We start from the raw sequence: 14,610 nt of genomic DNA, 5'->3' as shown, positions 1-14,610 counted from the left end.
AATGTAGATCTCCATTCCTTTCTGCTTTATGTACGTTGTGCAATATGTGAATAACTTCTTGCTAACCATTCTTCTCTGCTTAGAGCAACGTCTCCATGAGCCCATATATCTTTGCCTGGCCATGATCACTATGACAGAGTTCTTACTCTTCAAATCATGCTAAAGATGCTGGCTCTTTTCTGGTTCCAGACTAGATCTATTTATTTCTAGATTTGCTTCACCATTCTTATTTTCAATTTTACCATAGAGTCAATGTTTTGTTGGCCAGGGCATTTGATTACTATCTGGCCATCTGCTTTCCACTGAGGTACACAATGACCTTGATTCTCTCAGAGATCAGGAACATTGGAATATTTTCTTTGACCAGGGGGCCTGGTCCTTACCTTTTCTTTTGTCTTCTTAGATGATCTACTACCATTTTGTGGAAAAACACTATTTCTTTTTGTTTTTTGTTTTTTAGGGGTCTTTTTGCAAGGCAAATGGGGTTAAGTGGCTTGCCCAAGGCCACACAGCTAGGTAATTATTTAGTGTCTGAGACTGGATTTGAACCCAGGTACTCCTGACTCCAGGGCCACTGCTCCACCTAGCCATCCAAAAAACATTAGTTCTAGTACTTATTGTAAACAAACTAAGGTCTCTAGGTTGGCCTGTGGAAATATTATTTCCAATATCATTTACACCCTGGTGTTATCATTCTTGTTTACAGACTTAGGTGTCTTTTTCATTTCTGTCTCATATACATTTATTCTCCTAAGTCTTTCAACTCCTATCCCAATTTGCCCAGTTGAAAGTGTTAGATAATATTGATGATTAGCCCATTGAGAGACAGACCAGGATATACCTAGGATACTTTTTGTCACTACATGGTTCAGGTTACTGCTTGCATGGCATTGATGATATTCTTCATCTATAGGGAAGCAATAGAAGCCTATTTAAGTTTGAAATTCCTGTAGCAGCTAAATTATCTACAATAGTCATATTTCCTATAAATCATACCCTAGAATGGAAAAGTGTGAAGGTTTCCTTGCACAGCATAGTCTTCACTATAATCAACATGATTATGCAACCCATACCTCTAAATCATTTGGTTAACTGGTGTGGTCCTCCTAGAATGTTGAATTCTATTATTTAAACTCTATGTGGTTGTGTCCCTGCATCAAAACGCACCATATATGGTATCAAGACCAATAGATCTGGGATACTGTCATATTCAGGCTCTCAAGGCTGGATTTGGATTACTGAGTTAAAGTTTTCCAAGAAAATTATGCAGATTAAAATATTCTATATGAATCACTATAACGTATAAATACTGATTGTTTTCAATTTAAGTGATGATTGTAAATTGAAAGCATTTCTTCTCATTTATATAAATGATCTTAATAATATTTAACATTTATATATAGATCAATGGTTTAAAAACTACTTTGTATATTTGATTCTTACAGCATCTAATTCAATTATATTCAATAATTCTAACATGTTAAATAATGTTATTATTCCCATTTAATAGATGAACAAGCCAAGACTAAGGTAGCTGAAGTGACTTGCACGGTGTCACAAAACCAGTAATTGCTTGAGTCAGGATTCAAACTCAGATCTTCCTCCCTCCAAGGGCAACATTCTATCTATTATGACATCCAGTCACCTTTGGAAGTATTTTAGGTGAAATTAGTGCTATTTATTATAAATCCAGTTATCCACTCAGAAATATTTCAGTTATAGAAGAGTCTAGGAAGTACTGGCAGTATCTAACTAAATGTCTGTGTGATGACCTTGCATCTGGGAATGTGAGAATTTTCCAAAGTTGTATTAAGAAAATTATAAGCAAAAGATACTAGTCCAATTAATAACCACATTTGAGTTTTGTCCATAGAAGATATGGATCCAGTTTCATAAATATCATGATTATGTTGATACCTTAGGCTACAAGATTGCCTGTGACATCTCTTGTCGGGGGGAAGGAGGTCTAAGGAGTTTCATCAACTCATAAAATTAGTTATATCCATGTTATGCAAGAGATTGGGGCCTCTGGGGACCTTTCGCTACTCATGTGTTTCTACATTTCAGAGGTAAGCAGAGTATATTGTATAATTACTGTGTAGCAGCAACAAGTGCCAAAGTTCAAGAATTCAGAAAGAACAAAAGAAATAGAGACATATTCTAAAGGACAAATCTGAGTTCAGCATTGTGAAATGACTCCAATTCTAACTCTCCCTTCTGGGGATTTTTCTGTCACAGATAATGATAGGAAAAAGTAAAAACTGACAATTATAACAACATATGTATAATGAAAATGATAATAATATTTATGTTATTATAATAATATATCATATATGCTAGATCACTAAATTATACATAGAATGTATATATAACTGACACAGAACCTCATTGTCCCTTATACCAGAGATGCTGTCACTATAACCAATATAAAATTGTATGTATACTACATTATAGTAATATCATGTAATTATATAATAGAGTTTACAACATGCTTTTGCATATTATTTAAGTCATGAATTTATGTTTTTATTGAAGGTACTTTTGGGGAAGCATGGTTTAGCTTAAACAGAAGTACATATAATCAGGAAGATCTGGATTTTAGTTCTGATAATACTTTTTAATTGCATAACCTAGGAAAGTGATTTAATCTTTTTCAGACTCAATTTCCTCCTCTGTAAAATGAAGACAGTAACAATATATCCCTCACAAATTTGGTATGAGGTTCAAATGACATAATACATTTGAAGTGTTTTGCAAATGTGCATTTAAAGTGTTTTACAAACATTAAAAGCTTCTCTCTCTTCACATTTTCAAGATGGGAAGTTTGAAGTTCAGAGAAGATAAATGATTGGTTATGGTCACACAGAGACACTTTGAAATTTTCCAAAGTTCATTGATTCTATTACTTTTTAATTTTTTTGTTTTTGTAAGGTTATGTGACTTGTTCAAGGTCACACAGCTGGTAATTATTAGGTGTCTGAGACTGGATTTGAACTCAGGTCTTCCTGACTCCAGGGTTGGTGTTCTATCCATTGCACCACCTAGATTTTCCCCCTGTAATACTTTTAAGGTAATTTTTAAGGTCCATAATGATGAGAATTTCTGAAATTCATTGAAATGAGAATGGACATGTCATTTTAATAGATATTATTAGATCTTTGTGTGCTTTTTCCACTTGGCACTTTTTGAGTACAGTATCACCGATTCCACTCTTTTTATTTTTATTTCCTGGGCCTAGAACCTATGAGTCCACATCTCTACCTCAGAAAAGAGAACAGAGTGGGGCAAAGACAACCATGGCTCTTAATGCAAAGAAGGTGATTGTCTTTTTCTTGTCAATATTATGCTTTTATTAATGCTTTCATTAACTTTTTTTCTATATCACATTATCAATTTCTACTGAACCTGAAGCTCACCCAAATAGTTTCACATAATTATTTTACAATCCCCAATATTATATTTCCATAGGTGAACTTTTCAATGTAAATGTGGGACTCTATAATTATTTTCATGCCACCTGGTATCGTATTACATTCAGGTCACTATTCTAGCCTGTTAAGATAGTTTGGGGATCTTGATTCTGTCATATAAATTAGTGTATTCTGCCTAAACTAATGAACAAATGAAAGAACAATACAAAACAAATGTCCAGTGATGAGATAAATTGTGAATTCTCCACACTTAGAGTCATTAAATCAGTAACCAAATATATTCTTGTCAGGTTTGTTGGGGGAGAAGACTCTTGATTCCAGTAAGTATTAAAGCTGATATCATTTTCTATCCCATAAAACTCATCAAATGATCACTGAATTGCTCACTCATCAAATGATCACTGAATTGCTCATTCCAATATTTAATGTAATGGAAATGGTAAAACCATCTCATAACAAATCTCAATTATACCATGCCTACTGTTTGCAACATCCTCACCAAACTGAAGGGAGATTCTGATCAAATTGCTTCTCTCCTCCCTGCCCTGCAATAATAAGATAGGAAACTGTTAATTGCTTGATTTCACTTCTTTTGAATCAGAGGTGGGAGGGATTCCCATTCCTATGGGAAATGTTAAGCATTGCTATAACTGACACAGAGCTTCATTGTCCCTTATACCAAAGATCCTGTCAGTATAATCAAGATAATATCACCATATCAGCCAGTGAGGTGAGTGATACTTCTTTCTGTAGGAAAAAAGAGGACTTCTAATGGGGATGAATGAGTTATAGCCAAACAAAAAGAAAATATGGGAAGAATAGTGAAAGGGTAATGGCAGAGTGAAGGAAAATAATTGGCATGGAGAGGAAGGCTGGAAATGGAGAAAGCATGGGAAAATAAAGAGAACATCTGAGAGATATAGATGGGGATGAAAGATAATAAAAAGAATGGGAAATAGTTCTGGGGATATGGGATTTTTTTAATAGATTGAGGAAGATGAGGCAGAATGGGAGAGAATCAGTGAAGTGAGGAAATGTTGACTGGATTGTGGTGACGATAGATAGATGTAAAAACAGATAGAATCAAGATGAAAGAAAAAAGTATAAGAAGAGAAAAGTGAGGTAAAATAAAAGATGGGAAAACAACAAGTTGGAACAAGAGATTATGTAAATACAATGACCAATTAATTAATCATCAATTTATCATCTAGAAATTTGGCAACAGTCATGTCCTGTGCTTATTGTTGGAGTAGGAAAACATATTAATATAAGGATACTTTCCCTTTCCCAGAACTTACAGTCTAGTCAGTTAGGTAATGTGTAACCATGAAAACAGAAAAATAAGCAATATTTTGACACAGATGAATCTATGATGTCATGCACAAGGGAACTTTTCCACTATGGAAGCTCAAACCCATCCATACCTATGTGTTCTATGCAAAATAAGTACATTTCCTGTCATAGATTTCTGGAGGAAAAAACTACTCCAAGTGGGAGACTCCTCTTCTAGGTTTTCTAATATCCCATCTAATATCCCATGCCATTTATGCATACAACATTTGACCTGCCTGTCTCTGCTCCTTTTCAATGACTGGCCCCATCTCCTATTCCAAATATCAGTCAATCAATCAAAAATTATCAAGTTCCTGTCATGTACCAGTATGGAGATGCCAAAAATAAAATAAGACTGTACTTGCCATAAAAAAACTTTATCCACTCTCTGGGGAAACAACACAAGTATAGGAACATAGAAATGTAAAGAAAAGATATTCAAAATAATTTGGGGAGGAATCACTAGCAGCTAAGAAACAGAAAAAGGTCTCCAATAATAAACTTCAAATGAAACAAGAAATATTAAGAAGCAGAGAAGGATAAAGTTAATTGCAGGCTTTAAGGATATACTACATGAGAATAGTGAGAAGACCAGATTTATTCCATTAAAATTATTCATGGACCAAAGTATAAGAATTGGTTGTTTATAATAAAGATGTAAAAGGACTTTAATGCTAAACAGAAGATTTTGCATTTGATCTTAGTCTCTTGAGTAAAGGAATAATATTATCAGACCTGTTCATTAATAGTATTATATGACATATCTCATTTATATGTATGTATATACACTAAAAAGGACAAGATGTATATAATTATGACAGGGATGATGATGATGATGATGATGATGGTGATGTTTGGATGTGAATTCAGGTCTTCCTGACTCCAACTCTATGTTCCATCCATTTGTACCAACTATCTGCCAGGTAAGAGGTGAAGAATAGTGACTTTCTGACATATCACACAGTTGAATTCTCTGATAGTGTAGTAAAGAAGGATAAGTGATAGGAAAGGTTATTTCAAGAGCAGGTCATCATAAAATGGACAGGTTTAATCCTTAACTGCACTAAGTAAGCTCAACCATTTAAGTATTTTTAAAAGGTTATTGCCTCCCCCAAAAAATGAAGGAAATTTTCTTTCCTACTGCCCTGCAGAACAGGTTCCTGTCATTTCTAAGTGTGGATACCACATTGTTCATTATTTCAAATGATGGCAAACTTTGCCCACAGACAACCTCTATCTGGATAAACATTATTTGCATAGATTTTCTTTGCATGTTCTTCCCTATGGAAATTTTGTTCATTAAAGTCTATATAAATTTTTGACTCTTAAAGCACAAATGGATGTTTTCTTTTGTGTCTTTCAATTACTAGAATTCCCCCTTTCCTAAAACACAAGGAGCAAGAATATTTTATTACATACCCAAATAATTGTTCCATACTGGACACTGTTTTTCAGTCTCCTAATGACCATTCTTATTTTCTTTTCTCTCATATTTCCCCTCTTCTTAAGTGAATAAATTTGATATCAATACAAGTCCTATGACCACTAGTGCCTTTTAGTTTCCCTCAAAACTTTCTATTATGAGAACTTTAAATTAAACCTTCTATTAGTGTGGAGAGGGGGGAATGGAGGGGAAAGAAAATCACAACATTATATCCCTACAAGAAGTTTAGAGGTTACCCATATTCTGAACCAGATTTTTCCTTCCCTTTATATAATATGTAATTGTGGTTGAAAGTGAGACAGAAACTCTGAAATAGTTTTTCAATAATCACTCAGGGACACATTCTTAGGAATAATGAAGATTCATTTTAAATGGTTTTAGAACTTGTCATTAAAATAATCTCAAATTACTCACAAACATATTACAACCTATACTGAATTCTGGAAGGTTAACAAAACCTGAAGGCCTAGCTGCAATTTATGTATATTTTTTAGTTGAAACACAATCAGTTTTCTTAATAACCATAATCTAAATTTCAATTACATAAGAAAATTAAGGCCTCTTTTATGCATAGGTTATTGTAGACTGTGGATCAGAAACTCATTTATAGATATCCAGTGTTATCAGTGACTAGAATCAGTACACTGCTTAAGGATATTCCTTTTTGGTAGCATTTAATTATGGCACCCAGGACGATGAAGAAAGTTATGATTTCTTATAATATCTCTTTAAAAGGAAGATGGCTATGAAATGTATGAGAAAGGAACTGTAGAATCTGTCACTTCTTCAAATGTATAAATATTTTACATAAAAGGACAAAAATATAATTCTACTATATTCTTAAAAACAAAAGACAAGGTAGTTCAAACCCTATGTATTATATCTCCAAGAATCTAAATAATAATATTTTGATTATTAGTCATCAACAATGACAACTCAAAATTAAAATATATAGAGGGTAGGATCATGAAATGGAAGCATGAAATCATGCTCAAATACCTGCATCCAGGTTAGTTTAGGAGGATTGACTTATATAAAGATGTCCACTCAACTGTAAGACTGGGACTAGCCACTGATAATGATTCCAAAAGCAGGCAAGGTGTTTGCAGAAAATTGGATGAAAATAAATCACATCAAACCTTTCAGGTTAATTAAAGAACAAAAGACTAGATGGGATTTAAGGACTTCTCTGATATCTTACAAGCATATATATACATACATATATATATATATATATATATATATATATATATATATATATATACCAAAAATAATTAATGCCACTAGTAATCAGCAGTAGATAGGGTAAACTTGAAGGACAATAAATCCACTCCTCAGCAAAAGCAACCAAAAAAAGGAAAAGATGCTTAACTCAAAAATACTGAGACCAGGCATGTAATACTTTTCACTCCCTTTCAAGGATTAGGAGGAAATATTTCCTTTTTTAAAAAAAGGATCAATCTTAAAAATAAATATATTAATACAGTGTTAACAATACTCCAAACTTCTGAGAACTATCTGAAAAGGAATGAAGATAGGAGTATAAGGCAATATTTCAGGAGATTAACGATCTCACATATATTTTTAAATCACCAACAAAACTTGTATGTGAATTAGAAGTCAAGATATTGCTATTTTGAGGGGGGAAGAAAAGAGAAATGCACAAACAATTTTGTTAATATCTGCCCTTCAGTAAGAAAGCAGGACCAAAAAAATCACTTAGAAGTGAATCTGAAATGAAAAAAATCTGAAATGGTGATATCCATTTTTTAAAGGCTCCTACTTCCTCTTGTTTAAAACTAAAGGGATAGGACACTTTCCACCCTTTACCCACTCTACACTAAAAAAGATAAATTAAAATTTTAGGAAATAATTTTAAAAACCCATGATTAATTGTACTGTCCTTGGAAGAAGGATTGATGATGATGATGATGCTTATCCTTCATTCTGGAAGAGCATGATATCAAGGAAGTGATGCCATGGTAAGAAAGATTAAAAATTATGGAGAGAAAGGAACAAAGAAGAAGAAAAATGAGGTCAAATAAAGAAGGGAAACTTCTAAAAAGGGGGAGGGAAGTAAAATGAAAGGGTGGCTTTAATTGTGACAAGCAAGAGCTTTTCATTTGTCAGTTATTTGTTTAGTTGTCAGTGTTTTCTGGCCAAGAGAAATGACTTATAATAGTCTTTCTTTATCTCAATGATCTCAAAGCAAAATTTCCCGTAGAAGTCAACTGCTGACTCATTGATGATCTGGAAGTGTGGCTAGATGGCATCAAAAGGGTCATCTAGTTTATGGATATTTAAAAGATGATTCAACATTTCAGTTCTTATTCTTAGCCATCCTTAAGGTGCCAGAAATCTTAATATCAGGATGTCAAGTCTCTTCTGATGCCATGAATGAAGGATCCACCCTGCAGGCCATGGCACCTGTTGATATATCACTGAAATAGGCATGTTTTGCTAATTCACCAGCCTCCAGCACCACTTTTGCATGGTGTCCTATCTCTAAACTCCATCTGGCTACCTTTCATCTTCATTCTCACTTCCATTGCCACCAGGGAGTGACCTTACTAGCTCTTTTGCATTCTTCCTCCTCAGTCACCACTACCACCACCTCCAGGCTGGAGACCTGGCATGATTCAATTCAATTCATGAGGAACCAATGAGGCCTTCAGGTGTCTCACAGACCGTTGCCCTGGGGCTGGAATAGCTGTCTCTTCTTCACAGGTACTCCAACCTGCTGGTACACTAGTCAGTCAATCAAAAATAGCTTTTTAAAAGTTTGAAGAGAAGAAGAAAAATGCTTTACATAAATTACTACATTTCCCCCTCATGACAATTTTGTGAAGTAAGGGCTATTTTTACCCTTATTTTGCACATGGAAAAATTGAGAAATAGAGAGGTTAAGTGACTTACCTAGGGTTGTGCAGCTAATATCTGAGGCAAGATTAAAACTCAGTTTTTCCTAACTCCAGGCACAGTACTTGTCAAGATCTAAGAAGTTCCAGAATTTGATTTTCCACTGTCAAGCTGAAATATACATAGAAAATTCAGTCACAAATAGAAATTAATCATTTTGTTTTTGACACTTTTTTCTGTGCCACTTAGCTTCCCCAGTAGCTAGCTACCATTGAGCATGTAAATTCACTGCGTCTGATCTAAGGTCACTCTTCTTCCTGCTCTATCAGATTTCCTCTTTGTAAACTGAGCCTGAAGTTTGTGACCACACAGACACTTGTTACTGGCTTTTCACCTTAGCACATAGCTAATATTCACCAACCTGGAGACTTTAGCTGAGAAAATCTAGCCTCCTCCTTCCATAGTTCTCTTTGTGAGCAGCCATCTAATTCCTCTCTAATCATTATACCATAAAGAACCAGAATTTCTTCAGAGAAAAAAAATTCCCAATTAATTACATAAATTTATTTGAGAATATAAATGAATACATAAAGAAAATATACAGCAATGTTCACTAAAAGGTCATTGTCTCAATATTGATATCTTTTACATTATTACTTTTTGTCATAAGGCAAATTTATAGTCCTTTGTGTTTTCTACATATATCTGACAAAAGGAAATTGAGTAAACTAGTGTGTAATTTGATCAAACCAATAACTTTAGGAGATAGTTTTGATTAAATAATTTAACATTCAATGGAAAAGCATTTGATTTCCCATGAGCCTGTATTTGGCCATGGATTAGAAAGAGAAAATGAAAAGATAAAATTTTTGAATTGAAAGAGACTTCAGAGGTGATGCGGTTTCATTCATAACTGCATAAGAAAGGAAAGCAATATAGACATGGAGTCAGGAAGACTTGAGTTTCTATTTGACCTTTGACACTTTATCACCATGGATAAGTCACTAACTTCTTGTGACTATTTCTTCAACAGCAAGGTTATTGTGGGGATTAAATGAGGTAAAATGCCCCCTGATTCATGTCTGACAAGTGATCATTTGTTGGTTCAGAAGGAATCCCATCTATGAAAGGGGGAAACTGATCCTGCCTCTTAATCAATCCATCTAATCCATCTTTTGTACAGTTCTCATTGTTAAAAATTAGTACATTACTTTAAACCTATTTTGTAACTTCTACTCATATCCCAAAGATCTGTCCTCTAGTGGTCAATCCTAACAAACATAACTTCTCTTGCATCAGAAAGTCTTTCAAGTATTTGTTGACAATTATTGTTCTTCTCCTCTCTACATCTTTCCCTTGTCACCCAGGTCTGAATAACAAAACACAGACATAATTGTTCACTTTTCTAGATGCAGATAAGAAGTAGTAAAGTTTCATTAAATTCAGCACCAGTTCTGGGAGACTCATATTTGACAAGACAAGAAACATGAAATATATTCACCTATCAATGAAATCAAACTTTTCTTGGCCTGAAGATTAAAGATAAGGTAAAAAAAAAAATAAAAGACTCTCTTATAAATGAGTAACTCAAAGATTTGAGATGAGCAGGCATAACCAAATGCATTTCACCCATTTTGGAATAATTAATTCAAGTTATACTTTTGAATTGATTGACTGAAATGTAAGGATCCATGAAAATTACCCAGGAGTTCCTAGATTTTTTCCCTGATTGGCAATTATTTATAAATTTCCAAATTGAAAGAGGTCAATACAATAGTGAACATTTTCAAGGAAAAGGCTTGGGAGCAAAGCAACAAATCTTTACCTTAATCTGCTATAGAAGATTCTACTTTGTGTTCCTGGTTGGGTCATGGATTCCAACAAAGATATCATGAATCAGAGAGTCCTTAATAGCATACTTTGTCTAATCACACTATAAGCTAGTGAGGAAAAAGAATGTAGAAAGGGGCAATTTGAGTTTAGGGAAAAGTGTCCAGGATAAGGGAAAGAGAAATGAGAAGAAATAAGTATTGTTCTAGCACTTTCTATGATCCAGAGACTCAACTAAGCTCTTTACAAATATTATCTCATTTAATCCTCACAGCAGTGCTGTGAGGCAAGTCCTATTATGATCACCATTTCAGTTGAGGAAACTGAGACGGGGTCACACAATTAGGCAGTGTTTTAGGTTGAATAGGAAATCAAGTCTTCGTGACTTTAGGAACAATGTTATATCTAATAATTATATCTAATAATGCAACACTTAGCTACCTTTGAAAAGGGCAGATCTGAGGTTAGCCCAAAAAGGATGAGGAAGAAACAAGACACTGAAAATCTTAAGGTTAGTTGAAAATGAAAGGTAAATTTAGCTATATTAGAACTCTTCTAATCACTGGCTCTGATAATGATTATGTCAGAAGAAAATCTCCACAGATTATTTTCAGTCTTCGAATAATATAACAAGGAGCAGCTAGGTAGTGCAGTGGATAGAGTACCAGTCCTGGAGTCAGGAGTACTTGAGTTTAAATTCGGTCTCAAACACTTAATAACTACCTAGCCTTGCAAAAACCTTAAAAAAAAGAATGATATAACAAAATGGATAGTGGGGTGCTGAAATTCAGTTTGAATTAAGAGGGTAAGTTTTTATCTCTAACATCTTACATTGAATACAAGTCTGAATAGACTGGAAGATGTAATTGCTGAGTTAAAATTGAACAGAGTTGGAGAAATGTTCTAAGAAGGAAAATAAGTACATTTCCCCCATGTTTTAAAGATTAACAAAGAAGTTCCTTCATCCTATGGAACAATGAGTTTGATTTTAATTACCTACAAAATTCTAGAAAATATTATTAAAGGGATGATTTTTGAATGTCTAGTCAAGGAAAAATAAATGAAGAACCATAAAAGTCATCATGACTTCATTAGAAGCAATCTAAGAGAGAGTCATTTCATTTACTTTCCTGAAAGGTTATAATATTGTGAAAAGAATTTTGTAGGTACTATATATCTTAACTTCAATAAAACTTTGCAAAATTTTATCTAATGGATGAGATGGATATATTATATATACACACATATGGATATAGGTATAGATATATCTTAGTTTCCAAGATGTATATATACATACAAAGACAAATTATAAACAAATATATGTATGTATGTATGTATGTACATATGGACAGAGACAGAGACAGAGAGAGAGAGAGAGAGAGAGAGAGAGAGAGAGAGAGAGAGAGAGAGAGACTAGGCTATAATAAAGTTAGATGGATTAAGACATGAGTGCTTAAGTGACCAGGACTAAAGGAAAGTAATATCAATTTAATTTTTCAAGATTCATTTTTATAAGATTTTTGATTTTCAAGTTTTGGCTCCCTCCTTTTCTCCTTTCCTCTTCCACAAGATAGCAAACAATTAATAAAGGTTGGAAGTGCGCAATCCTATAAATCTATCTCCACATGAGTCATGTTGTGAAAGAAGAAACAAAAGGGCAAAGCTATTAAAAATAGAAAAGGAAAAGCCAAGGTGAAAATAGTGTGCTTAAATTTACATTCACACTCTACTTCTTTCTTTGGATGTGGATAGTGTTTTCCATCATAAATCTTTTGGAATTGCCTTGAATCATTACATTGCTGAAAAGAGCGATATACTTGGGTTCATAAAATCAAAAGCATCTCTAGATTAAAGGTTTTACAGATATTTGTCTAGAGATTTACAACATTAACCTTATTTTATTCAAATAATAATCATAAAAATTAATAAGTATTTGTCAAGTGCTTGTTTTGTGTCAAGTATTTTCTTTTCCAAAACTCCTCAATTCTATAGCCTTCCCTCCTTGAATAATTCCTATTTATCTTTGATCTAGCTTATTGTATATATTTGTCTCCTTGCTATCTCCCCATTAGACTGTGAACTCCTTGAGGGAAAGGAGTGTTTGCTTACCTCTTTTTTATCTCCTTTATGGTGCTCAATAAATACTTATTGACTGAGTAAGCTAAAAGGAAGGTGTATAAAGGCACTACTCTAGTGTAAATAGAATAGTTTCTCTCAGATCATATATTCCCAGGGGAAGTAATTGTTGAAAAGAGCATGGTGATTTCTTTGGGCCATATTCTTCTCCTCTGTCCATTTTTACAGGTGAGCAAATTAAGGAATGAAAAGGGAAAAACCACATTCTCAGTTCGCAGTGTGAAGTCATGACTGCCACAAACCATACCTTCCACCCAGCTTTCTTTCTCCTTTGGGGCATCCCAGGTCTAGAGGAATTACACATCTGGATCTCCATTCCCTTCTGTACCATGTATGCAGTGGCCCTTGGAGGTAACTCTTTGTTGATCATAATCATCTGGTTGGAACACAGTCTACATGAACCCATGTACCTCTTCCTGGCCATGTTGGCCCTATCAGACCTTTTGCTCTCTAGTACTATCATGCCTAAGATGTTAACCATTTTTTGGTTTCAGGATAAAGTCATTTCTTTCCAGGCTTGTATGACACAAATGTTCTCTGTCATTGCCATCTTTGTCATGGAGTCAACAGTACTTCTGGCCATGGCATTTGACCGCTATGTGGCCATTTGTTTTCCATTGAGATATACCATGATCCTGACCCCTTCTGTGATCAGGAAAATTGTGGGATTTTCTGTGACCAGGGGTCTACTTATCACTTCCCCCTTTATCTTCCTAGTTGAGCGACTACCATTCTGTGGAAACAACATCATTGCTGATACTTACTGTGTGCAAACTAAGATTTCCAAACTGGCCTGTGCAGATATAACTGCCAATAACATTTACACTCTAGTTTTATCTTTCTTGTCCACAGGTTTAGATGTCATACTCATTTCTATTTCCTATACTTTCATTCTCCGAGCTGTCTTCCGACTTCCATCTCGTGATGCCCAGCTCAAGTCTTTGGGCACCTGCAGTTCACATGTGTGTGTCATCCTCATGTTCTACCTACCAGCCTATATGACAGTACTGATTAACCACATGTATTATGGAGTCCTACTGACTAATCTCTACCTTATAGTCCCCCCTGCACTGAATCCCATTATTTATGGTGTCAGAACTAAACAAATACGGGATCATATCATACACAAGTTCTCCAAATTAGGCCTGGGAAGCTCAGCTGATAGTCTCAGGGGATAATTGGGTAGATTAAGGTACTCTGTATTAGTCACTGTGACTTAGAAATATTATGAAACTATATCTACTTTCAATGATGATTGTGACAATGAATGTAACATCAAAGGTGATTTCATTCTGTCAATTAGTCAGTTAGGTGGTACAGTGGTAGAGCACTGGACCTAGAGTAAGGAAAATCTCAATTTGCTTTTATTTTTATTTTTTTGGCAAGGCAATGGGGTTAAGGTCACACAGCAAGGTAATTATTAGATGTCTGAGGCCAGATTTGAACTTAGGTCCTCCTGACTCCGGGGCTAGTGTTCTGTCTTCTGTGCCACCCCTTCTCATACTTCTAATCTCATGTGTATTATCTTTGGCAAGTTACCTTAATCTCTCCTTGCCTCAATTTCCTTGACTGTAAAAT

The 14,610-nt window shown here is 34.4% G+C and overlaps 1 protein-coding gene across 1 annotated transcript in view; it reads left to right on the top strand.

The window, feature by feature from the left end:
- LOC141507858 (olfactory receptor 52B2-like) overlaps positions 1-14,210 on the top strand; it is a 44,818-nt gene extending 30,608 nt beyond the window's left edge. The window contains exons 2-5 of the mRNA XM_074215925.1: positions 1,923-2,069; positions 3,239-3,317; positions 10,476-10,613; positions 13,201-14,210. Of these exons, the coding sequence (XP_074072026.1) occupies positions 13,260-14,210 (951 nt within the window). The 5' untranslated portion in view covers positions 1,923-2,069; positions 3,239-3,317; positions 10,476-10,613; positions 13,201-13,259. The remainder of the gene's footprint in view (positions 1-1,922; positions 2,070-3,238; positions 3,318-10,475; positions 10,614-13,200) is intronic.
- The last annotated feature ends 400 nt before the right edge of the window (positions 14,211-14,610 follow it).

The sequence above is a fragment of the Macrotis lagotis genome, chromosome 1, assembly GCF_037893015.1.
Source record: "Macrotis lagotis isolate mMagLag1 chromosome 1, bilby.v1.9.chrom.fasta, whole genome shotgun sequence".
In the NCBI taxonomy this organism is placed as follows: domain Eukaryota; kingdom Metazoa; phylum Chordata; class Mammalia; order Peramelemorphia; family Peramelidae; genus Macrotis; species Macrotis lagotis.
This window is presented reverse-complemented; position numbering and strand designations above follow the sequence as displayed.